We start from the raw sequence: 25,765 nt of genomic DNA on the forward strand, positions 1-25,765 counted from the left end.
GCATTTACATGACACTACAACATTCTATGGCAGCCATGTTAGCTGTCCATTAACATGACATGGGGAATATTTAAACAATGCTATGTCACTGAATGTCTAGAATTAGAATTATATTTTACAACCTAAATTTGGCCCAACTCTCTAAAGGCATGGCTCTAATATCCATCCACTTTTCACAAAACATCAAGTAAACGTCACGACTCCTCACCCTTCGGAGGTCGTCAAGACTATCAGGGCTCAACATTAACGCTTGTCCGGGACAAGTAAAAAAACTAAAGTTGGGTAAGCAGAATATAGATTTAAGTTATCCGAATGGACAAGTAAAAAAATAATCACAAGTGTCTTCCGTATGCGATGTTTTGCACACTGTTCGCATCGGAGTAGAATTGTATTGCATTGACAGGCGTGTGCACATTTGTTGATATTCCTTTCTATTTTTTTARCCAGTTATAGCTCATTTTTGGTCAGCAAACAGAGTACGGTCATTAAAATCCTGGAAAAGTAATGGTGTGTGAATCACCTGCGTGGGTGAGCAGGCCCATGGACAGACAGACATTGTAGCAGTGAGGTAACCTGTAATAATGACAGACAACAGACTAACTACATAGCCAATTCAAAACATCTTGTTTAGCCTGGCTAGTTCTCTGTAGCTAACTATTCAGCTTTTAGCATGCATTAATGTCATTTTCATGTCACCGGGCACTCCAGTACGACATTGATGAACGGGTGCATTATTAAAGCAATGCTACATAGCCATGTTGTAAAACCTATCAAGCGCTCAACATTGGGAGTTGAGAAATACATCTGACAGTTGGTGAGCTGGGATTCCCCTCTTTTAAACATTGGCCATGTCATTCTGACAACGTTCAAAATATTATTAGAATAGCCTCATTGACAAATAACTCGCACGTGGTCAGAATATATCAGAATATATTAGATAAACGTGTATTTGTTAGTTACCTTGCTTTGAAGTAGTCTACCTTATTCAATTATCAGGGAACAAATGGCTAAGGAAGTTATTTCAATGAAGACAAAGTATTTGGTTGTAGTTGTAACGTTGCAATATTTTATAGGCTAAGGGTGGCCAACCATCTTCCAGGAGAGCCTTAAAAGGGGCAGTGTTGTATTTTGAGACAGGCAAAGAAGCCAATAGGCAGATGGTATTCTACATTTTTGTCTGATTCTCTATTTTATTTTGTAAAGTGGTTCCTTGCATCATACAATGATGTAAAAAATTGTGTTGCAGGCCATTTTTCGACAAGTAAAAAAAAAAAAAAAAAAAGTCCTACTTGTCCGAATGACAAGTGACTAAAAAAGTGGATGTCAAGCCCTGACTATGTGAGGAAAACAGCAGAGTAAAATATCTAGACTAGATGCCCTATCGTAAAGGTGTTCATGGACCCAAAGGATGCAGCCTCGCACAGGACTAGTAATAAGGGCCCTTGCAGCAAAGTCCCTAAGTCTCTTCACACTAGAACAGGAAGGGGTGAATCAGTAAGTCTCTTCACACTAGAACAGGAAGGGGTGAATCAGTAGGATTGGGATAAGGGGGGGTTGGGTGGGTCAAGTTTAGGAGGATGGGCCAAGGTTAGGCTGACCCTCAAGGCCGCTCCAGGAACCAAATCTCGTTCTGTCGGTTCGCCACCGCAGGGTTGGTATAGCCGGCCACGATGAACGAGTCATTCACATGCGTGGCGGGGGAGTCGAGCATTTCCGCCATGGTGCTGATCTCATTAATGATGGTCACCTCGTTTGTGGCGCCAGTGAAGGACCTGGAGGTTAGAAAAGGGGCACATAGGAATCGAATGAGATTTGATTCAAGTAAGGGAGGTGTGCATTTGCAGGTGCAGGTCTAACACTGGAGTCATTATACTTACTCTCATTCTGCTGTGTAAATTCACGAGGCTTTTGAGATTGTCCAAAACAATATGTTAAATTAAAACAAAACTGTAGCCACTGTCATTTTTGGAAGGATGCAACAACATGGTGGCTAGCATAAAAGTATTGGTGGCTAACTGACTAAAATAATGTCATTAACTTTAGCTAAATAGCCTCATGTGACTGACTTAATGTTTGTGACCAATCGAGTAGCTAGCTAGTTACGTACATGAGATTTGGTTTTGGGTTCCCAAAAACCAGCAAGCTAACTTCTTGACTAACTGTAGGCCGAAATTTTTTGAAATTCACTCGTTTTGCTAGAAACTGTGAACTTGTTTATGCCTCAAACTGACAATGGTTCCAGTAATGACTACAATTTAAAAAGTTTATAATTCATCTACTTTCATATTGTATTGCCATAAAATTGACTAAGCAGAGCAAAATAATTCCAAACTCCTACCTTGTGTATACAATGGTGGCAGGCCATTCCTCAATGCTTATTTCAGTGTCAGAAGGCAGGGGTGGCTGGACTTGGTATTCTGTGGGCAYGTAGTAGGCCACAGTGACGTCCCTGGACAAGACAGAGTGGTTCTCGTCCGTACGGATCACAGTCAGGATAGGGATGGTCATACCCAGATAGCTACCTAAGGACAGGACATGGACAACAAAGAGTCAGGAGTCTGAACTAGACTTGGCTAAACAAGGATAAGGTTAGAAGAATATAGGCCCAATGACTCCTATGAAGGCGGTTTTGGACTCACCTGAGGAGTTCTGCTGGCAGATGTATCTCATGAGCTTCATGAAGCCGTAACAGATGCTCTGCTCGTAGGTGTCCTCATGAACCGTGATACACGCCCAGTGGGCCTTCTCATAGTGTCTCTTCTCATAGAGCATGTCTCCCACACTGTGTACACACACACACACACACACACACACACACCACACCACACAACACACACACACACACACACACACACACACACACACACACACACACACACACACACACACACACACACACACACACAGAGGAGAAGCACTGGGTCACTACCTATGCATTTAATAAGTCTAATGCAGGTAACAGCAACACTTTGTTTCAGCATGTTAATAGAGTCAGTCGTCAGTAGCTAGTTTCCATTCAATTTGCGACAGAATCCAGGTCTAGGCCCAAACAGTTCGAGCTTCTAATTTTAAAAATGAATCTCTCCAGAAATAAGTCTCTCACTGTTGCCGCCTGTTATAGACCCCCCTCAGCTCCAGCTGTGCCCTGGACACCATATGTGAATTGATTTCCCCCAATCTATCTTCAGAGTTTGTTCTGTTAGGTGACCTAAATTGGGATATGCTTAAACACCCAGCAGTCCTACAATCTAAGCTAGATGCCCTCAATCTCACACAAATTATCAAGGAAACCACCAGGGTACAACCCTAAATCTGTAAACATGGGCACCCTCATAGATATATCCTGACCAACTTGCCCTCCAAATACACCTCTGCTGTTTTCAATCAGGATCTCAGCGATCACTGCCTCTTTGCCTGCATCCGCTATGGTCCGCGTCAAACGACCACCCCTCATCACTTCAAACCGCTCCCTAAAACACTTCTGCGAGCAGGCCTTTCTAATCGACCTGGCCTGGGAATCCTGGAAAGATATTGACCTCAATCCGTCAGTCGAGGATGCCTGGTTGTTCTTTAAAAGTAATTTCCTAACCATCTTAAATAAGCATGCCCCTTTCAAAAAAAATTGAACTAAGAACAGATATAGCCCTTGGTTCACTCCAGACCTGACTGCCCTTGACCAGCACAAAAACATCCTGTGGCGGACTGCAATAGCATCGAATAGTCCCCGCGATATACTCCCAACATTTTTGGGACACTAGAGTACATGGGGAACAAGAGCACCTCCTCCCAGCTGCCCACTGKACTGAGGCTAGGTAACACGGTCACCACTGATAAATCCATGATAATCGAGAATTTCAATAAGCATTTCTCTACGGCTGGCCATGCTTTCCTCCTGGCTACCCCAACCCCAGCCAACAGCGCCGCACCCCCCGCAGCTACTTGCCCGAGCCTCCCCAGCTTCTCCTTCATCCAGATAGCAGATGTTCTGAAAGAGCTGCAAAACCTGGATCTGTAAAAATCAGCTGGGCTAGACAATCTGGYCCTTCTCTTTCTAAACGATGTCATAACCGCCATCGATAAAAGACAGTACTGTGCAGCCGTCTTCATCGACCTGGCCAAGGCTTTCGACTCTGTCAATCACCGTATTCTTATTGGCAGACTCAATAGCCTTGCTTTCTCAAATGACTGCCTCGCCTGGTTCACCAACTACTTCTCAGATAGAGTTCAGTGTGTCAAATCGGAGGGCCTGTTGCCCGGACCTCTGGCAGTCTCTATGGGGGTACCACAGGGTTCAATTCTTAGACCGACTCTTTTCTCTGTATATATCAACGGTGTCGCTCTTGCTGCGGGTGATTCCCTGATCCACGTCTACGCAGACGACACCATTCTGTATACATCTGGCCCTTCTTTGGACACAGTGTTAACTAACCTCCAAATTAGCTTCAATGCCATACAACACACCTTCTGTGGCCTCCAACTGCTCTTAAACGCTAGTAAAACCAAATGCATGCTTTTCAACCGTTCGCTGCCCACACCCGCCCGCCCGACTAGCATCACTACGCTGGATGGTTCTGACCTAGAATACGTGGACAACTACAAATACCTAGGTGTCTGGCTAGACTAAACTCTCCTTCCAGACTCATATCAAACATCTCCAATCCAAAAACAAATCTAGAATTGGCTTCCTATTTCGCAACAAAGCCTCCTTCACTCACGCCGCCAAACTTACCCTAGTAAAACTGACTATCCTACCGATCCTTGACTTCGGCGATGTCATCTACAAAATAGCTTCCAATACTCTACTCAGACTATATCCAATTTGCTATCACAGTGCCATCCGTTTTGTTACCAAATCACCTTATACCACCCACCACTGCGACCTGTATGCTCTAGTCGGCTGGCCCTCGCTACATATTCGTCGCCAGACTCACTGGCTCCAGGTCATCTACAAGTCTATGCTAGGTAATGCTCCACCTTATCTCAGCTCACTGGTCACGATAACAACACCCACCCGTAGCACGCGCTCCAGCAGGTATATCTCACTGGTCATCCCCAAAGTCAACACCTCCTATGGCCGCCTTTCCTTCCAGTTCTCTGCTGCCAGTGACTGGAACGAATTGCAAAAATTGCTGAAGCTGGAGACTTGAATTTCCCTCACTAACTTTAAACATCAGCTATCTCAGCAGCTAACCGATCGCTGCAGCTGTACATAGTCCATCTGTAAATAGCCCACCCAATCTACCTACCTCATCCCCCATATTGTTTTTATTTACTTTGCTGCTCTTTTGCACACCAGTATCACTACTTACACACCATCATCTGCTCATCTATCACTCCAGTGTTAATCTGCTAAATTGTAATTACTCCGCTACAATGTCCTATTTATTGCCTTACCACCTCATGCCATTTGCACACACTGTATATAGAATTTCTTTTTTTTCTATTGCGTTATTGACTGTACGCTTGTTTATTCCATGTGTAACTCTGTGTTGTTGTTTCTGTCGCACTGCTTTGCTTTATCTTGGCCAGGTCGCAGTTGTAAATGAGAACTTGTTCTCAACTAGCTTACCTGGTTAAATAAAGGTGAAATAAAATAGAGATGTTTCCATCAAACATCATTTTTTTGCAGATAAAAGGCTGTGTGTGATGACAGTGCACATAAAAACACACACACACACACACACAAAAAATACTTACTGTTAAATTCCCATGTACCGAATTTAAAAAACCAACAAGTTAAATGGGTTTCCATCACATTTAACTCTACTGATGGGTCTCTCTCTCCCCCTCTCTCTACAACCACTGATTATTATTTGACCCTGCTGGTCATCTATGAACATCTTGGCCATGTACTGTTATAATCTCAACCCGGCACAGCCAGAAGAGGACTGGCCACCCCTCAGAGCCTGGTTCCTCCCTAGTTTCCAGTCTTTCTAGGGAGTTTTTCCTAGCCACCATGCTTCTGCATTGCTTGCTGTTTGGGGTTGTAGGCTGGGTTTCTGAATAGCACTTTGTGACGTCGGCTGATGTAAAAAGTTTTATAAATCAAATTTGATTGATCTTATATTTGTCAAAACAGCAGACAAGCATCGATCATGTCACTAGAATAAGACCCTCAATATTTATTGGAAAGGAGCATCAAGCTCATCACCTTGCACGTTCACCATGATGAACTGTGAAGTTCATCATTTATTTAATCTGTAGCCTAATAAACTGCATGCTTCCGAGTCGTAGTGGGAGGACCACACACACCATATCATCGCGTGACTCCAAGTTGACTTTCGACTTTATCAGTATTTGCGCATAAAAGGCGTTTCCGCCGCCATTTCTCGCATAATACATTTTACAGACAAAAATATCCCACCGTGTCGAATGAACAAATTGTCGGCATATATGCAATTGTACCGAAACTTCCTGTTTCCATCACAGCTGTCGTGATTTAATTTTTTTTTACAGTGACTTTACTCGCATGAGTACTGTGGATAGAAAAGTGGCCACTGACAAGATTTGGTAACTGTATACCAACAGATGTACCGTTAGGAGCCAGCATGGAGATCATCCTCTTAGTATGGGATGTGTTGATTGACACAAAAAGACTACACAGTGTTAATTGACGCAGGCATTAAAAGGTAACGCATCTCTCCTTTATTTAAACCTACACTCCAGCCAAACACTAACTTGAGGAAAGCCAATCAGACCATTTTATTTATACTTTCGGGTCACAACTTGCAGACTTGTTTACGTGTTGCTGTGCGTTTTGTTGCCAACCTTACTTTGCTACCTGACATCTTTACGGTTTTTYCTTTTTAATTACCGTTTATATTTTTAGTTTTTCACCTCACTCAACTTTTTTTCATTCAACTTTTTCACTCCGGACGCTTTATCTGGACATGGTTCGTCAGCACCTTCAACAGCCGAAGCTAAGTAACATTAACATGATGCCTTCTAATTGCAGTCGCTGTACTCATAATATACAGGAGAACGATCGCCTTACGGCGAGGATAGCTGTGCTGCAAGCCCAGCTTCAGACGCAATCGTTAGGCAAGGGTAATTTCAGTGTAGGAAAGGATGAAACAGRGTCTGTGCCACCAGTGAGTACAGATAGTAACGTTAGTATAAATCCCCTCGCACAGTCCCTGCAGCCGGGCAACTTTCTCATGGCTTCTGGAGGGAAATGCTGTAGGAATGCTCAACCGGTGTCGCTCATTCAGCCGACAGAAACTTTCAACCGGTTCTCCCCATTAAGCAGAGGGTCGGAGTCAGAGGCCGAGCCTTTTCTGGGCTCTACTCCTCCCATTACGGGGTCTGAGACGCCGAAGCTTCCCACCATTAGCGCTGACAAATTGAAAACCCTAGTCATTGGCGACTCCATTACCCGCAGTATTAGACTTAATAAAAGGAATCATCCAGCGATCATACACTGTTTACCAGGGGGCAGGGCTACCGACGTTTAGGCTAATCTGAAGATGGTGCTGGCTAGAGCTAAAACTGGCGAGTATAGAGATAGTTATCCACGTCGGCACCAACGATGTTAGGATGAAACAGTCAAGAGGTCACCAAGTGTAACATAGCTTCAGCCTGTAAATCAGCTAGAAAGATGTCGGCATCGAGTAATTGTCTCTGGCCCCCTCCCAGTTAGGGGGAGTGATGAGCTCTACAGCAGAGTCTCACAACTCAATCGCTGGTTGAAAACTGTTTTCTGCCCCTCCCAAAAGATAGAATTTGTAGATAATTGGCCCTCTTTCTGGGACTCACCCACAAACAGGACCAAGCCTGGCCTGTTGAGGAGTAACAGACTCCATCCTAGCTGGAGGGGTGCTCTCATCTTATCTACCAACATAGACAGGGCTCTAACTCCACAATGAAATAATTTGCAGGCCTGGTTTAGATCTTATCTGTCAGAAAGATATCAGTTTGTCTCTGAATGGTTTGTCCGCTGACAAATCAACTGTAAATTTCAGTGTTCCTCAAGGTTCTGTTTTAGGACCACTATTGTTTTCACTATATATTTTACCTCTTGGGGATGTCATTTGAAAACATAATGTTAACTTTCACTGCTATGCGGATGACACACAGCTGTACATTTCAATGAAACATGGAGAAGCCCCAAAATTGCCCTCGCTAGAAGCCTGTGTTTCAGACATAAGGAAGTGGATGGCTGCAAACGTTCTACTTTTAAACTCGGACAAAACAGAGATGCTTGTTCTAGGTCCCAAGAAACAAAGAGATCTTCTGTTGAATCTGACAATTAATCTTGATGGTTGTACAGTCGTCTCAAATAAAACTGAAGGACCTCGGCGTTACTCTGGACCCTGATCTCTCTTTTGACYAACATATCAAGACTGTTTCAAGGACAGCTTTTTTCCATCTACGTAACATTGCAAAAATCTGAAACTTTGTCCAAAAATGATGCAGAAAAATTCATCCATGCTTTTGTTACTTCTAGGTTAGACTACTGCAATGCTCTACTTTCGGGCTACCCGGATAAATCACTAAATAAACTTCAGTTAGTGCTAAATACGGCTGCTAGAATCCTGACTAGAACCCCAAAATTTGACCATATTACTCCAGTGCTAGCCTCCCTACACTGGCTTCCTGTTAAGGCAAGGGTTGATTTCAAGGTTTTACTGCTAACCTACAAAGCATTAAATGGGCTTGCTCCTACCCATCTTTACGATTTGGTCCTGCCGTACATACCTACACGTACGCTCCGGTCACAAGACGCAGGCCTCCTAATTGTCCCTAGAATTTCTAGGCAAACAGCTGGAGGCAGGGCTTTCTCCTATAGAGCTKKATTTTTATGGAATGGTCTGCCTACCCATGTGAGAGACGCAYACTCGGTCTCAACCTTTAAGTCTTTATTGAAGACTCATCTCTTCAGTAGGTCATATGATTGAGGGTAGTCTGGCCCAGGAGTGTGAAGGTGAACGGAAAGGCTCTGGAGCAACGAACCACCCTTGCCATCTCTGCCTGGCCGGTTCCCCTCTCTCCACTGGGATTCTCTGCCTCTAACCCTATTACAGGGGCTGAGTCACTGGCTTACTGGTGCTCTTCCATGCCGTCCCTAGGAGGGGTGCGTCACTTTAGTGTGTTGAGTCACTGACGTGATCTTCCTGTCTGGGTTAGCGCCCCCCCTTGGGTTGTGCCGTGGTGGACATCTTTGTGGGCTATACTCGGCCTTGTCTCAGGATGGTAAGTTGGTGGTTGAAGATATCTCTCTAGTGGTGTGGGGGCTGTGCTTTGGCAAAGTGGGTGGAGTTATATCCTGCCTGTTTGGCCCTTTCTGGGGGTATCATCGGATGGGGCCACAGTGTCTCCTGACCCCTCATGTCTCAGCCTCTAGTATATATGCTGCAGTAGTTTGTGTCGGGGGGCTAGGTTCATTCTGTTATATCTGGAGTACTTCTCCTGTCTTATCCAGTGTCCTGTGTGAATTTAAGTATGCTCTCTAATTCTCTCTTTCTTTCTCTCTCTGAGGACCTGAGCCCTAGGACCATGCCTCAGGACTACCTGGCATGATGACTCCTTGCTGTCCACCTGTCCGTGCTGCTGCTCCAGCACGGACAGGTGGACTGGGGCTATGGAACCCTGATCTGTTCAGCGGACGTACTGCCTGTCCCAGACCTGCTGTCTCTAGAGAGTTGAAAACAGTAGGTCTGGGACAGGTAGTACGTCCGGTGAACAGATCAGGGTTCCATAGCCCCAGTCCACCTGTCCGTGCTGGAGCAGCAGCACGGACAGGTGGACTGGGGACAGCAAGGAGTCATCATGCCAGGTAGTCCTGAGGCATGGTCCTAGTGCTCAGGTCCTCAGAGAGAGAAAGAAAGAGAGAATTAGAGAGCATACTTAAATTCACGGTAGACATACTCTTAATGATCGGCTATGAAAAGCCAACTGACATTTACTCCTGAGATGATGACTTGTTGCACCCTCGACAACTACTGTGATTATTATTATTTGACCATGCTGGTCATTTATGAACATTTGAACATCTTGGCCATGTTCTGTTATAATCTCCACCCGGCACAGCCAGAAGAGGACTGGCCACCCCTCATAGCCTGGTTCCTTTCTAGGTTTCTTCCTAGGTTTTGGCCTTGCTAGGGAGTTTTTCCTAGCCACCGTGCTTCTACACCTGCATTGCTTGCTGTTTGGGGTTTTAGGCTGGGTTTCTGTACAGCACTTTGAGATATCAGCTGATGTAAGAAGGGCTATATAGAGAAATTAGATTTTTTCTTCCCCAAGTGACTAGGAGGCTTATTGAATTGGCTGAGGGGATTGCTTCTTCCCCATCCAAAATAAAATGGCAATCCCAGTCACATATCAGCTTTCATCATATTGTAAACACACCTAGTCAGCCTTGGTGTCACGTCTCAACAGAAACATGTGGTTGTCATTGACAGTAATAGTAGAAATGCGCTGGCGCTGCGACCAGGATTTTAAACCACAGTCCTTGGGGAACATATGAAGCGTAATCAGTTCTCAGACGACAAAATTAAGTTGCCATTCATCCCCATCAACCTTTGTGTTTAGGCGGTGGGGGAAAGCATCATTCTTGTTCTTGGACTCTGTATTGACTTATCAGACTCTGAGACTCCTTCTCACGTCTTCTTTTTTTTTTTWAATGGCCAGATCAGAACAGCTACAAGGGTTGTCCATACCTCACTTCAAATGTAGATGGTGCTTTCTCCTTGAAACAATCACAATTACCACAGGAACCAAATTGTGTGACTTTTTTGTGATGTGCAACAACAACTATCAACTGGAGAGAAACTTTCAAATGCAGACAAGTGGGGAAAGATGAAGCGCGAGTTGGGCGACTATTATTATTTTATTTTTTTCCCCCCAGCATTTCATACTAGCTATATGCAAGTAAAAAGAACAGCTACGCAGGATGAATTTATCATAGTTTATTGTTAGAGTACAAACATTTATGATWTTTTTGTATGGGTTAATGAATAAGTTATACAACTAAACAAAGTACATTATTTTATGTAAACATTTTATAAAATGTACATTTTCTAGATTATCCCTAGCCCAAGATGTACTCTCAAGGAGCCTACCATTACAATATATACAAAACACCCCTGTACAGAAGACGCCTTCGTCCAATGATGTATGTGTAATGTAATGGATCGYGAGTCATGATCCAGGGCTAGATTATCACCTTGGCTAAAATGGTGGAATTAACAAAGATGCCTTAATACGACAGAAGGTCCTTAATAAGGAAGTGTTTATTGGCCATCATCTCCCTCCTCCAGAAGAGGAAGAATCCCTGACTGTCTAGTGATGTCCTTGTCTGATTTTGAACCTGTTTACAGGTTGCTAACAAGCTAAACAGCATGATCTTTACACAGGTGCATCTTGTGCTGTAGAGAATAAAAGGCCACTCTAAAATGTGCATTTTTGTCACAACACAATGCCACAGATGTCAAGTTGAGGGAGCGTGCAATTGGCATGCTGACTGCAGGAATGTCCACCAGAGCTGTTGCCAGAGAATTGAATGTGAAATTTCTCTACCATAAGCCACCTCCAACATCGTTTTAGAGAATTTGCCAGCATGTCCAACCGGCTTCACAACRGCAGACCACGTGTATGGCGTTGTGTGGGCGAGGGTTATGGTATGGGAAGGCATAAACTACAGACAACGAACACAAATGCATTTTATCGATGGCAATTTGAATTCACAAAAACACCGTGACGAGATCCTGAGGCCCATTTTTTTTGGTATGTGACCAACAGCTGCATAGATGTCATTGGAAATTCATAGATTCGGGCCTAATGATTTTATCTTAATTGACTGATTTTCTTATATGAACTGTAACTCAGTAAAAATCAATGAAATTGTTGCATGTTGCGTTTATATTTTTGTTCAGTATAGTTAGTGTTTCTGAGCTAGGCCTTTGCACATGCATTTCAGTACATATCCTGCTGACCYTGGACTGTGATGCATTGAAACAAACAGCTAACTCCAGTTTAAGGAAGCCCAGTTTAACACAGCACAGAAAGAGGAACCACTGATCCATTAAGGTTAAGCGCTAAAGTCGAGTTTAAGTGTGTGTTAATCTGTTTCTGCTTTTAGAGTACGGTAGACCCTAAATCCAGTGTAAAACATGACTTTCTTGTTGTCACACAAGACGAGTTGCAGGAGGAACTGGTTTGCCTCGTTTGCGTGCCTCTTCAAGCGGCTCCGCCTCAGGCAGAGGATTCTGATCGTAACGGATGGTCAGGGTACGCTTGCCTCCACCTCATCGCCAGAACTGCAAGGTGAAAAGGCGAAAATGCTTTTAAAATGAATACTACCAGCTCTACAGCTTCTATTCCAAATACAGGCCATGCAAATTAATACTTGGGAGTTCCTTTTCTTCTAGTGAAACTCTGACAGAAACTCTACATACAGGCCATGCAAGTTAGAGTAGATGGGGCAGAAACTGAGTCTTCATTGTGAAAGATTATAATTGGGAACTATTGACAGGTTAAACCAAATACCTCAAACCCACAACAAACACTAATGAAGTTCAGAGTGCAAGTCTATACCTGAGCATGATTTGGCAAGCTGGGCCCTCATCCAGTGAGTCAATATATATATATATATAAATAAATAAAGGTTAGGTTACATAAATCGACAATGAACTATTGAAAATTACAGAAAAGATGCATGACATAATAGACAACTACCTTAGCTCATCTGCCTCCTCTCCATGACAGGCAACACAGAAAAATACATTACGGTTGATTAAGGAGTCTACCTAGTTTCGGGGTAAACATACGCTAGATAGAAAAGCTGCAGGGTAGGCCTGATGCTGGTCCTCCTACCAGGCTTTGGAGTGGACGTCCAGGTTAACACAGTCTGCACAACCTGCTCCCTTGGAATCAGTTTCCCACATTATTGTATTTTAAAATTAGTCCACAAAGTGTTTTGAACACACTTTAGTGTTATCAGTTATCTGTGTAGGGAAATATTCATCCACTGTAGTTGTCAAGCTTCAGAACTAGTTATATTGGTAAGATGCAAAGCTAGCTACTAAGTTGGCCATCGTTAGCCATTCTCGGCTAACTGGTGGCAGTGTTAGCCTAGCTGGCTAGCTAGCTAAGCAGCAACGTTAACGTGAACAATCTTACCTTCAAAATGTGTCCCGACATCAATTTTATTTTTGACCACCCATTGGCATCGTAGTGCAGGGTCTTTGGGGAAACAGTGAAAAGTTCATTCGACTTGACTCCCTCCTTTGTAGGAGTTACATCCAGGGACGCAGCAGTATGCCTAGGTTTCTGGTCTCGGTTTCCCACTCTAGCCTCATTTTAGTGCAGCCGGAAGTGACGTGTTGTGGTGTGTGTGAATTAGGCGAATAGGACCACACATTTTACAATGAGTCTTAGTAAGGGTTGGGTGCTATGCAAATGTTTTATTTTTTATATGGTATAACACAAGGGGTGCCATTTTGTTCCAATCTAAAAACAAACAATTATGCTAAGAAAGTACTAAGGAATTCCCATAGCAGATGCTAGCTAAATGCTAACAAGCATAAGCGAACAAACAAATTGCAAGGCCAGACAACCCAGCTCAAAGTTTGACAACTTTCTCAAAAGGTTACTCAGTTTGCTGCACGCACAAAACAAATATTAATCTTGATACAGGAGAGGATTGATCGGTCTCTGCTGTAACCAAGAAGCTTTATCTTGCAAGCTAGCAAGTTAGTAAACCAAATGCAGAGCATTTTCTTGGCACATCCTAGATATTAAAAATCATTACGTTGGTATTTCAAAATACCCCGGTATACGGTATTCCGCCCAAACGTAGTCTTGTTGCTTGGCCAGCAGAGTACACAATGGTTCGTTGGTGAATGAGTCAATCATAGACTTGCCTTCTCCTTACGCGTGATGAGGGTGAAGGGCACCTGCTCCCGGTCGTGTTGGCCGTTGTTGTTGCTGGTAATCTGCTGGATGGGCTCAGCCATATCTGTTTTGGTGAGAAAAACAAAGACTTGGTTAATTTCTATTGAGTTAAAATCAAGAGGTTCAAGTAGGGTCGACAGTCTGGAAACTTCACAAGTTTTGTCAGGGGCTGTATGCTTGGTGACAATGCTATAGTCCTACTAACTAAACAATATGTTATTACATTTCCTGACTTGGGCTCTATAGATTCAGAAAAACTGGTATTAGCTGCCAACCTGCCTAATAGAGGTCAAACTAGTCAAGGGAAATGTAGACCCCTGTGGCATGACTGAAGTACAAGACGTCTCGGTTTCCTCTTGCAGTCTATAGACGATAGTGTTCGGTCTAAAGACCATACATAGTGTTACAGCTTCTCCTGGTGATGGCGTGAGAAAGGCTTTGTCATGTCAGCCAGGGCACAGTGCCAGTTTGTCAGTGCTCATAAAATGTCACTCTGGTAGAGGGGAGGGATGCCAAGCTGCCCAAGGTAGACACACACAGCCAACAGTATGCCATGAAATTACTCTACTGCACTATTTCTCTGTAAACACAGCCAGCAACAACTTCACCTCTTCGACGTTAATAATGACAAATTCCATCGACTTTCCTCCCCGTTATATCTGTCGTCAAGGGGCTGTGTTCTCTAGCTGCTCACCTCTCCCATTCAGCAGGACTACTAATGAATGTAGGCTATCCTTCCTTGGCATTGAATACCAACCGTGGCTGGACAAGTATCGGTTCTCTCTGGCCCTGCTATTTAGTCGGTCACACCATGTCCGTTTCTGGCTGCAGCAGGCATTACCCAAACTGATACCAAACAGAGCCATCTTGAATGTATGAATAATAGTTATTAAAAATAATACCCTGGAATTTATTTTTTAAATCTTATTTACTCTGTCAAGTTTCAACCCCTGGTATCATATAAACACACAAGACATAGAAGAATGCATAGAATTGCAGGAAATTAACTTTAAAACAGCAACATGGTTTGCAAGGTGGGGGGTTTGTTACTAGGCCGATAAATTACATTATCCATCTGGACCTTTGCCACCTAGGAAATTTGTGTGACCGGACCTTCTCAAATAGTACTGGAGTATTCCTGCACTATACTACCATCAGTATCTGACAGTCTCACTAGCCTGAATCTAGGGCAGGGGTGTTGAACATACGGCCCACAGGGTGTCATACCTCCAGCCCGTGAGGAGGTAAGAGACTAAATGTTGAACTAAAAATCTGAGATTATTATTTACATGTCTTAGGGCAGTCAGAACATTCTTGCAAAACAGAAGAATAGCATACCAGATATATCTGGGGATTAGCGCCATTGCTAAATGTCTGGACAAATGATTCAAGTGCTGTTTTGTGTATTTGTTTATGCATTGTTTGTCCAGTTGCTGAGTCGTACTAAGCTCTTGGGATCAGATCGGAATGTCAACATAGCAACTGGAACAATGGCTCTAGAGAAATCCACATCTAGATGGCCCATTTTTATTATGGCTGACGTTTGTCTGTTTATGAAGCCTGAAGTTGAGGTTTGCTACATGCACCCTTGTAATGGCTCTCGGAGCTGACGGTGCCATCGACATCTGAATATTATATCAGGGCTATTTTAAAATGCTTTTTATTTACTGTAAGAATTGTAACCAGCCTAATTGAAAGCAGCACAAAAGGGATTTAGAGGGATCATTCACACTATCAGATTAGGGCAATTCCAGAGTGACAGACTCCGATACAAAGTTGCGGTAAGAGAATTAGGTGTTTTGCCGTTACGGTTTAAGTAAATGTTGTCTTGTAAACTTTTCAGTGGAAATTGTTACAAGTAGTCCTTGTACATAGATTTGTATGGTTTGTTTGACTTTGCAATCATTGGTTTTTGATCAAAAGTTTGGAAACCTACTCTTTCAAGAATTTATTTATTTTTACTATGTTCTACATTGTAGAATAATAGTGAAGACATAACTATGAAATAACACATATGGAAACATGTACTAAGCAAAACAAAAAAAAAGTGTTAAATCAAAATGTTAAATTTGAGATTCTTCCAATAGCCACTCTTTGCATGATGATAGCTTTGCAGACTCTTGGTATTCTCTCAACCAGCTTTATGGTAGTCACCTGGAATGCATTTCAATTAACAGGTGTGCCTTAAGTTAATTTGTGAAATTTCTTTCCTTAATGCATTTAAGCCAATCAGTTGTGTTGTGACAAGTTAGGGGTGGTATACAGAATATAGCCTTTTTGGTAAAAGACCAAGTCCATATCATAGCAAGAACAGCTTAAATAAGTAAATCGAACCGACAATCCATCATTACCTTAAGACATGAAGGTCAGTAAATACGGAAAATTAAGAACTTTGAAAAATTCTTCAAGTGCAGTTGTAAAAACCTTCAAGCGCCATGATGAAACTGGCTCTCATGAGGACCGCCACAGGAATGGAAGACCAGAGGATACGTTCATCCAGCCTCCAAAATTTCAGGCCAAATAAATGCTTCAGAGTTCAAGTAACAAACACATCTCAACATCAACTGTTCAGAGGCCTTCATGGTCATATTGCTGCAAAGAAACCACTACTAAAAGGACACCAATGAACATTACACTGGTGGAAAAGTGTCCTTTGGTCTGGAGTCCAAATTTGAGATTTTTGGTTCCAACCGCCGTGTCTTTGAGATGCGGTTTGGGTGAACGGATGATCTCCGTATTGGTCTTTCCCACTGCGAAGTACAGAGGAGGTGGTGTTATGGTGTGGGGGTGCTTTGCTGGTGACACCGTCTGGGATTTATTTAGAATTCAAGGTACACTTAACCAGCATGGCTACCACAGCATTCTGCAGCGATACGCCATCTCATTTGTTTTTCAACAGGACAATGACCCAACACACCTCCAGGCTGTGTAAGTGCTATTTGACCAAGAAGGAGAGTGATGGAGTGCTGCATCAGATGAACTGGCCTCCACAATCCCCCAACCTCAACCAAATTGAGATGGTTTAGGACGAGTCGGAGCGCAGAGTGAAGGAAAAGCTGCCAACAAGTGCTCAGCATATGTGGGAACTCCTTCAAGGCTGTTGGGAAAGCATTCCTCATGAAGCTGGTTGAGAAAATGCCAAGAGAGCAAAGCTTTCAACAAGGCAAATGGTGGCTATTTGAAGAACCTCAAATATATTTTGATTTGTTTAACCTCACTAGGGTAGGGGGCACTATTTTTACCTCCGGATGAAAAGCGTGCCCAAAGTAAACTGCCTGCTACTCAGGCCCAGAAGCTAGGATATGCATATAATTGGTAGATTTGGATAGAAAACTCAAAAGTTTCCAAAACTGTTAAAATAATGACTGTGAGTATAACAGAACTGATATGGCAGGTGAAAACCTGAGAACAATCCATCCAGGAAGTGTTTTTTTTWATGTTTGTAGTTTTCTATTGAATGCCATTAACTTAGGACTCAAATCGGACTTCCTATGGCTTCCACTAGATGTCAACAGTCTTTAGAAATAGTTTCAGGCTTGTATTCTGAAAAATGAGGGAGTAAGACCACTTTGAATGAGTGGACACTGCAGTGTCCCAGAGGTTTTTCATGCGCACGACCGAGAGCACGCCTTTCTCGTTTTCCTTTTATATTGACGAAGCTATTGTCCGGTTGAAATGTTATTCATTATGACTAAAATCAACCTGAGGATTGATTATAAACATCATTTGACATGTTTAAGAACTTTACTGATACTTTTCTGATTTTCGTCTGTCTGTTGTGACTGCCTTTGAGCCTGTGGATTACTGAACAAAACACACAAACAAAACAGAGGTTTTTGGATATAAACAGGGACTTTATCAAACAAAACAAACATTTATTGAGTAAATGGGAGTCTTGTGAGTGCAACCATATGAAGATCATCAAAGGTAAGTGATTCATTTTATCACTATTTCTGACTTGTGTAACTCCTCTACTTGGCTGGTAACTGTTTGTAATGATTTGTCTACTGGGCGCTGTTCTCAGATAATCGCATGGTATGTTTTCGCCGTAAAGCCTTTTTGAAATCTGACACCGTGGTTGGATTAACAAGAAGTTAATCTTTAAACCGATGTATAACACTTGTATTTTTTATGAATTTTTATAATGAGTATTTCTGTTTTTGAATTTGGCGCTCTGCAATTTCACTGGATGTTGGCCAGGTGGGACGGTAGCACCCCTAGAAAGGTTAACACTTTTTTGGTTACTACTTGATTCCATATATGTTATTTCATAGTTTTGATGTCTTCACTATTATTCTACAATGTAGAAAATAGTAAAAATAAAGAAAAACCCTTGAATGAGTAGGTGTTGTAAAACTTTTGGCCGGTAGTGTATATTTTAAAGCGACGGACAGTGTTTTACTAGGGCGGTAGTGACAATGGACACAAGGCGATGGTACTAAATTAACTAAACCTTGAAAGTGGTTCACAGTCCACAAGAGGGGGAGGGGGGGGGTGAGCAAAGAGGTTAACCCACACAGTATTTTAGAGCAGGATTTATTAGCCCAAGCTTTCCCTCAAACAGAGCAGGCTAAACTATAGCTAATCCGTTGAGTCAGAATGTCCCAACGATGGCTCCATGCTAAGTCTCCAATTTAGTTAGTCTGAAAAGAGAGGGAACAGGCAGGAGCCCCAGACCCAGTCTACCCAGAACTCATTAAGCAGCATACCCTAGAACATAATTTATCAGTCCTCATCACTCAATGTTCAGCAGCCTACACCAACCAAAATAGCATTAATTTCTACCCTGTGGCTCTGACACTAGCCTACTTCAACTCAACTTGGGAGGGTCTGTGGATTTGTCCAATAACAACCATATGTTTTACTAGTGTGTCCTGCTGAACATACTGGACTCCAGTGAAAACCTAGTATCTACACTGAACAAAAATACAAACGCAACAATTTCAAATATTTCACTGAGTTACAGTTCATAAGGAAATCAGTAAATTTAAATAAATTAGGACCTAATCTATGAATTTCACATCACTGGGAATACAGACATGCATCTGTTGGTCACATACTTAAAAAAATAATAACAGGTACGGGGTGTGGATCAGAAACCTGTCAGTATCTGTTGTGACCATTTGCCTCATACACACCTCCGTCGCATAGAGTTGATCTGACTGTTCATTGTGGCCTGTGAATTGTTGTCCCACTCCTCTTCAATAGCTGTGTGAAGTTACTGAATATTGGTGGGAACTCAATCCAGAGCATTCCAAACATGCTCAATGGGTGACATTAATTTCCCATTACATGGGTTACTGTAAATAAATTAATTATGGTGCTTAGAACTAGGGCCGGGACGAAACCAGTATCACGATACTCGTTGGGACATTTTCAGCTTCCAGGAATTGTGTACAGATCCTTTTGACATAGGTCTGTGCATTATCATGCTAAAACATGAGGTGATTAAGCGGATGATTGGTACGACAATGGGCCTCAGGATCTCATCACGGTATCTCTGTGCATTGAAATTGCCATAGATAAAATGCTAATTGTTAGTTGTCCGTAGCTTATGCCTACCCATACCAAAATCCCACCACCACAATTGGGCACTCTGATGTCAAAGTTGTGAACAGCAAACCCTTCACCCACACAATGCCATATACGCTGTCTGCCAGGTACAGTTGAAACCAGGATTAAATCCGTGAAGAGCACACTTCTCCAGTGGCCATCGAAGGTGAGCATTTGCCCACTGAAGTCGGTTACGACACCGAACTGCAGTCAGGTCAAGACCCTAGTGAGGACGACGAACACGCAGATGATCTTCCCGGTGATGGTTTCTGACAGTTTGTGCAGAAATTCTTAAGTTTTGCAAACCTGCAGTTTCATCAGCTGTCTGGGTGGCTGACCTCAGACGATCCCACAGGTGAAGATGCTGGATGTCAAGGTACTGGGCTGGTCCAGTTACAAGTGGTCTGCGGTTGTGAGGCCGGTTGGACGTACTGCCAAATTCTCTAAAACAACGGAGGCGGCTTATGGTAGAGAAATTAACATTAATTATCTGGCAACAGCTCTGGTGGACATTCCTGCAGTCAGCATGCCAATTGCATGCTGCCTCAACTTCAGACATCTATGGCATTGTGTTGTGTGACAAAACTGCACATTTTAGAGAGTCCTATTGTCCCCAACACAAGGTGCATCTGTGTAATGATCATGCTGTTTAATCAGCTTCTTGATATGCAACACCCGTCAGGTGGATGGATTATTTTGGCCAACATTTGAGAGAAATAAGCTTTTTGTGCATTTGGAAAATGTAGGCATCTTTTATTTCAGCTCATGAAACATGGAACCAACACTTTACATGTTGCGTTTTATATTTTTGTTCAGTTTCTTGAACATCATTAGTACTAGTCAGGCTCAGAGGTTGAGACTTTACTCTGGGGACAGCTGCATAGACAACACAGTCTGGGTGTACCTTTTTCAGTCCTCTGCTGCGGCTGGCCGCCTGATGCACACCCAGTCTGCATTCCAGAGGCCCTAGAAGTAGGTCAGGTACAACTTGCCTCCGTTTCCACTCTGCACCGGGCAGAGGCAATCTGGGTGCAAATCTGGTCACAGTTCAACCAGCCTGACTGTGAGCAACAGGAGCTCTATCACTTGACTGTACGTACATTTAGTCCGCTGCAATCTGRATTCTAGCTTTAGGATTAATTGGGTCACTCAGTGTTGCCTCATGTTAACCTCGGGCAGGGGCTTTACATTCAGGCCAAAATATTCATTCTCCATGGTAAAATTGTAAACATAAGTGTCTTATTTTAACCTGGGGTGTCACGTTCCTGACCTGTTTTCTGTTGTTTTGTATGTGTGTGATGGTCAGGGCGTGAGTTTTGGGTGGGCAGTCTATGTTTTCCGTTTCTATGTTGGTTTTGGGTTGCCTGGTATGGCTCTTAATTAGAGGCAGGTGTTTTGCGTTTTCCTCTAATTGAGAGTCATATTAAGGTAGGTTGTTCTCACTGTTTGTTTGTGGGTGATTGTCGCTGTGTCTGTGTATTTTGCACCACACGGTACTGTCTCGTCTCGTTCGTTCGGTCGTTCCTGTTTATGTGTTCCTCGTTTCATGTAAGTTCATAGTTTAGGTCTGTCTAGTTCGTTTTGTTATTTTGTTAATCATTCAAGTGTATTTCGTTTCGTGTTTTTCCGTCTTGTCAAATAAACATTATGTATTCATCACCCGCTGCGCCTTGGTCTACTCACTCACCGAGGGACGGCCGTTACATGGGGTTTTTGAATGTGTCATTTTTCAGCCATTCCTGTATTCTGGAATGTATAGGTTATAATTTTTCCCCAGAGGTAGGGTAGGAAACAGTTAAGCTATTTACAGAGCCTGAAACATTGCTTTCAATAAGCAGACCAAACCTGACCAAATATTTTTTTTCTTTAACGAGGGAGTAAGTTCAACATTTCAATTGTTTATGCTTTCAGTTAGTGTTTGAAGTAGGGCTGTGGCAATACCAGTATCGCAAAAAAAAAAAAAACGAAGCAGACCAAACCTTTTGTCCTTTTAAAACCTACGTAGGTTTGGTCTGCTTCGTTTTTTTTTTTTTGCGATACTGGTATTGCCACAGCCCTACTTCAAACACTAACTGAAAGCATAAACAATTGAAATGTTGAACTTACTCCCTCGTTAAAGAAAATAAGTATTGAAAGCAATGTTTCAGGCTCTGTAAATAGCTTAACTGTTTCCTACCCTACATCTGGGGGAAAATTATAACCTATACATACTGTACGTACAGTCAAGTGAGAGCTCCTGCCACAGCTTGGAAAATAAATACATGTGACTCTGGATGACAACAATTGTTTTTTTTCCAACATTATGGCTGTTTTCCTAAAGAAGTGAAATCTGCGCGTTTGGTTATTTTGCAACAATACTAACGAGTATCATTCTGGCCCTAGTTGTAAGTACCATAATCCATTCATTAATTTACAGTGGCGTCCAGTTATTCAGGGCAGGTGGGGCTTGCCTGTTTTGCATGTTATTTTGGCATTAAAACAAGTCACATATCAGTTTGCAAACAAAGTAAAAAAATATATATAATGGAGTTAATAAAGCCACATACACAAGAAAACAAAAGATAACAAAAGATACCATGTTTGTAAGGCAGSTCCAAAATGCAGATGTTTCAGCCTAGCTCAGTGTTTGTGGGGCAAACCAGCAAAAAATAGGAGCGTTGCTCAGTGTTCTGTCACTCATGGTGACACTACGTCACGGCCAAGTAGTAAGGGTAGACATCGAKAATTCAAGCCCTTTGGCTCCTGCCACAGAATTACATTAGTAGTGCCCTTCCAAGAAGGCTCAAGGTCATTGGCCACAGATACAATGACATCAAATCACATTATATGTACAGTAGCTTTGATTGGACAGATCATATCAACATTTACTTTCAAAATCTTAGCTAGCAGTCATCATCATGAATCAATTCGACAATCTACTGGCAAATCCTTTTTAATCCTCGTCATATGAAGAGAAATTTATAGATAAAACGTATCGGTGCTCATCGGCCATTGTACATAAACATTACACAACCAGATGGAAAGGAATCGGTGACGGTGGCTAACTGCAAGCATTGCAACTGGGAAGTCGGGAATAAAGGAGCTCAGACTGAGAAAAAAKCATTTTGAACGGTCATCCAAATCAGAATTATAAATCCGGCCTCTTTCTTTAATGACAAAATTTGCCCACGAAGGACCGCGGCAGCATCTTCCTGTTCAACTGAGCACATCACAACAAGGTGAGTCCAAAAATGTCTTGTATGCTGCTGCATAAATGATGTAATATGCCAGGGAGATATGTATACTGTAGCTAAGAAAGTAATACTAAGTGTATGTTGTGTAGTAAGCTGTTAGTAGCCCATGTGCCTCACCCTAATACTTTGTCTATTTTCACCTCATGTTGCTGTTCTGACTCTGTGGTGCACATGTAGCCTTTAACCTCTTGTTGAGAAATGTAATCATTGAATATTGTAAGAGCTTTCATTGTCTGCTTATATGCCCCCTTTTTATTTATCCTACAGTTCTGACTTGGTGTACAGGTAAAAAACACTAAGAACGGCCCATGTTCTGAATTCTGTCGCTGTTCATTTCAAAAGTGCTGAACAAATAGTTATATTGACTACATCCGTCCTGGCTCGCTCATTAATGTCTTAATCAAAATTACAGATTGCCAATTATCCACTTGTCGGCGCCTTATGCCATAGTTTGTACATCTCAATTGTCAGAAACCACATTTGTTTAAGCAAGTCAGCCATATCAGCTGTGTTTTTTTTAAAGGCAGTTTGAACTGTTGATTGAACTGTTTCGCTGCCAGACAAATCTCTGCTGATAGCCAGGTGTAGTAGTGGTAAGATGTTGGGACAGCTTTATGTAGGCACTAACTATTTGTGGGCACCGTTTGTCACCGTTATAGAGCAATTAATGTATTGTTTAGTGTTGTGTAGTGACTTTACTGGCATTCATCCCACTTTTATATTTTTTGCCACACCAAGATTTACATTCTAAAATAACCACTGTTCATTTATAGTAACCAAGGCTCCTCATGTAATGGGAAACAGGTCCAAAAGTACCCTTGCATTGTAGTTTAATTGGTTTAATCTCTCGTGGACAATTTTTTTATTTAACTAGGCAAGTCAGTTAAGAAGAAATTCTCATTTTAGAATGACTCCCTACCCTGGAAAAACCCTCCCTAACCCAGGGGACGCTGGGCTAATTGTTCGCCGCCCTATGCGACGGTTGTGATACAGCCCAGGATCGAACCAGGGTCTGTAGTGACGCCTCTAGCAATGAGATGCAGTGCCTTAGATCGCTGCGCCACTCGGGAGCCCCTACCTAACGTAACTGGCATCGGTCAACAGACTGGGATGCGAATGACAACTTTGATTCCGATGTGCAGATTTTTCCTCATTGATCATTTTGACAAGTCACGATTTCCCAGGTGTTAGCATCCAGTCTTTGTACTCCTTTTTTTTTTTTTTTTTTTGACAGAGTGGAATGTTAGCTAAACAGACTGGTACCCAGGCTACCTTTACTAGCCACAGGGAGAAAAATAAACAGAGGTTTCAACGGGGCTTTAAAAGGTGCAATATGAAGAAATCGCTCTGCCATTTCCCAGTTACTAAAATTGTAATAGTTCACCTAATTTCATAAGTGACAAAACAAGCAGTCATTGTACAATCTAAACCACTGTGAAATATTTCCAATAACCAAAAATATTGTATTTTCAGCTGGTGTACAAAACCGAAAGTAAAAGACACAAAAACTAAACTTAACGGGAAGCATCGAATAGAATAGTGCACATAGAACAGATCTACTGCTTCTTTGACTGTCTCAATGAAAATGACTAATCTAACTCACATTTCGACGTGAATTTGGTCGGGTCACCCAAAAAAGTGACATCACGGTCATGTTACTGCTACAAGCAGCACTTGTATTTTAGGAGGCTACGAATACACGGAGCCCCACACTCACGTCAGTCACTAAGGCCATTATTCACAGCCTAGGATTTCCATTAAATTAAGTACATTCTGTTAAACCAATTGCAGTACACATTGTGACCAAGTTACAATAGTACCGTATCTGAGTCACTGCATGTTTGCACTCGTGCATGTTTGCACTCTTGATGTGAAAGTGTCTAATATTTGCGCTCCTGGTGTGAAAGTGTCTAATATTTGCGCTCTGTGTGATACGATGTATCCAGTTTCTTGGCTGGTGTACAGCAATTACCTACAATGCACTGTAACCGTTTGTCGGTCAATGTTGACGTCTGTCAAAACAGTGGTGTCGACAATGATTTAATATTGTCACAGGATGCCTACTTGTGAAACAAGTATACTTTATTTGTGTGAGCGAATGACAATGTCTGGCACCCTGAAGACCCGACTACCTGAATAGTTCTAGTTCGACCTGGTTGGCTGATCTGATCTCCCTCGCAAAAAAATAGAACAATCGATGAAACGGAAAATAAAAAACAAAGTAGCCAAGATTGCACTTTGTCACAACCAGTGTGGACCGTTTTGTTTATACTGTCCATACAAAGTCACAAGCGAATTGCCCATTCAAAACCCGTATTACTTTCTCAATTCGAAATGTACAGTGAGTGTGTGCGCTTAATACCAAATGCATTACCTCGAGGCACTTCCACTTGGTGTCCCCGTGCGGCGTCCTGCCAGTAGCGCAGCAATCTGTCTTGTTGCTCTTCGTCCTCGATCGTCTCACCCGCCTCTTCCAGACTCCCAGTGCCCGAATCTGACAGCTGGTCTTCCGAAAAAGATTCCAGGTCCTCTAGCGTGATCATACCATTTGAGGAATCGTCGCTGCCTCCACCGATACCGTCGAGTCCACCACCGCCATTCATACGACAATTACCTGTCTCCATTCTCCACTCTTGGAACAGCTATCTAGATATAAAAGTACTCCAAAGCAAATGTGTACAGTAGGACTACTGTTGTGTCTAAATAAAGACCGCTGCTGGTGGTAGTTCAGGGAGCGTTGCGGTAAATTCTGACTCGGGTAAAAATTCGAATTAGGAAAACTTTAAGGCCATTTTTGCTCTAATCTTGACGTTTATTCCGACGCATTAAGCCATGTTCTTTTCCTTATACAACTGTGCAACCTATATTATATTTACAGAAACCATTTCAAACCTGTTATATAACTGTTAACTCGTCGAAGACTGCAAAACAAATACCTAGCATGTCCATACGCGACGCGTTCCATGGACTGTAATGAACTTGATGTTTATAAGACATGACGGACACCGGGCCACTCCTCCCACCGCAATACGGGATGCGAACTTTCCTTTCGTAGGATAGCGGAGGGAAAGTCACTATTATCCGTC

General features: G+C 42.6%; 1 protein-coding gene across 1 annotated transcript; it reads right to left on the reverse strand.

Annotated features, from left to right (window-relative positions):
- Positions 1–1,170: 1,170 nt before the first annotated feature.
- LOC111968934 (heme-binding protein 1) lies at positions 1,171–25,765 on the reverse strand. The gene is made up of 5 exons (XM_023994910.3): positions 25,054–25,765; positions 13,861–13,957; positions 2,640–2,779; positions 2,339–2,522; positions 1,171–1,772 (listed from the first exon to the last, which is right to left on the reverse strand). The coding sequence occupies exons 1-5, from the start codon at positions 25,301–25,303 to the stop codon at positions 1,601–1,603; spliced, it is 843 nt and encodes a 280-aa protein (XP_023850678.1). The 5' UTR covers positions 25,304–25,765; the 3' UTR covers positions 1,171–1,600.

Source organism: Salvelinus sp. IW2-2015, linkage group LG9 (genome assembly GCF_002910315.2).
Source record: "Salvelinus sp. IW2-2015 linkage group LG9, ASM291031v2, whole genome shotgun sequence".
NCBI lineage: Eukaryota > Metazoa > Chordata > Actinopteri > Salmoniformes > Salmonidae > Salvelinus > Salvelinus sp. IW2-2015.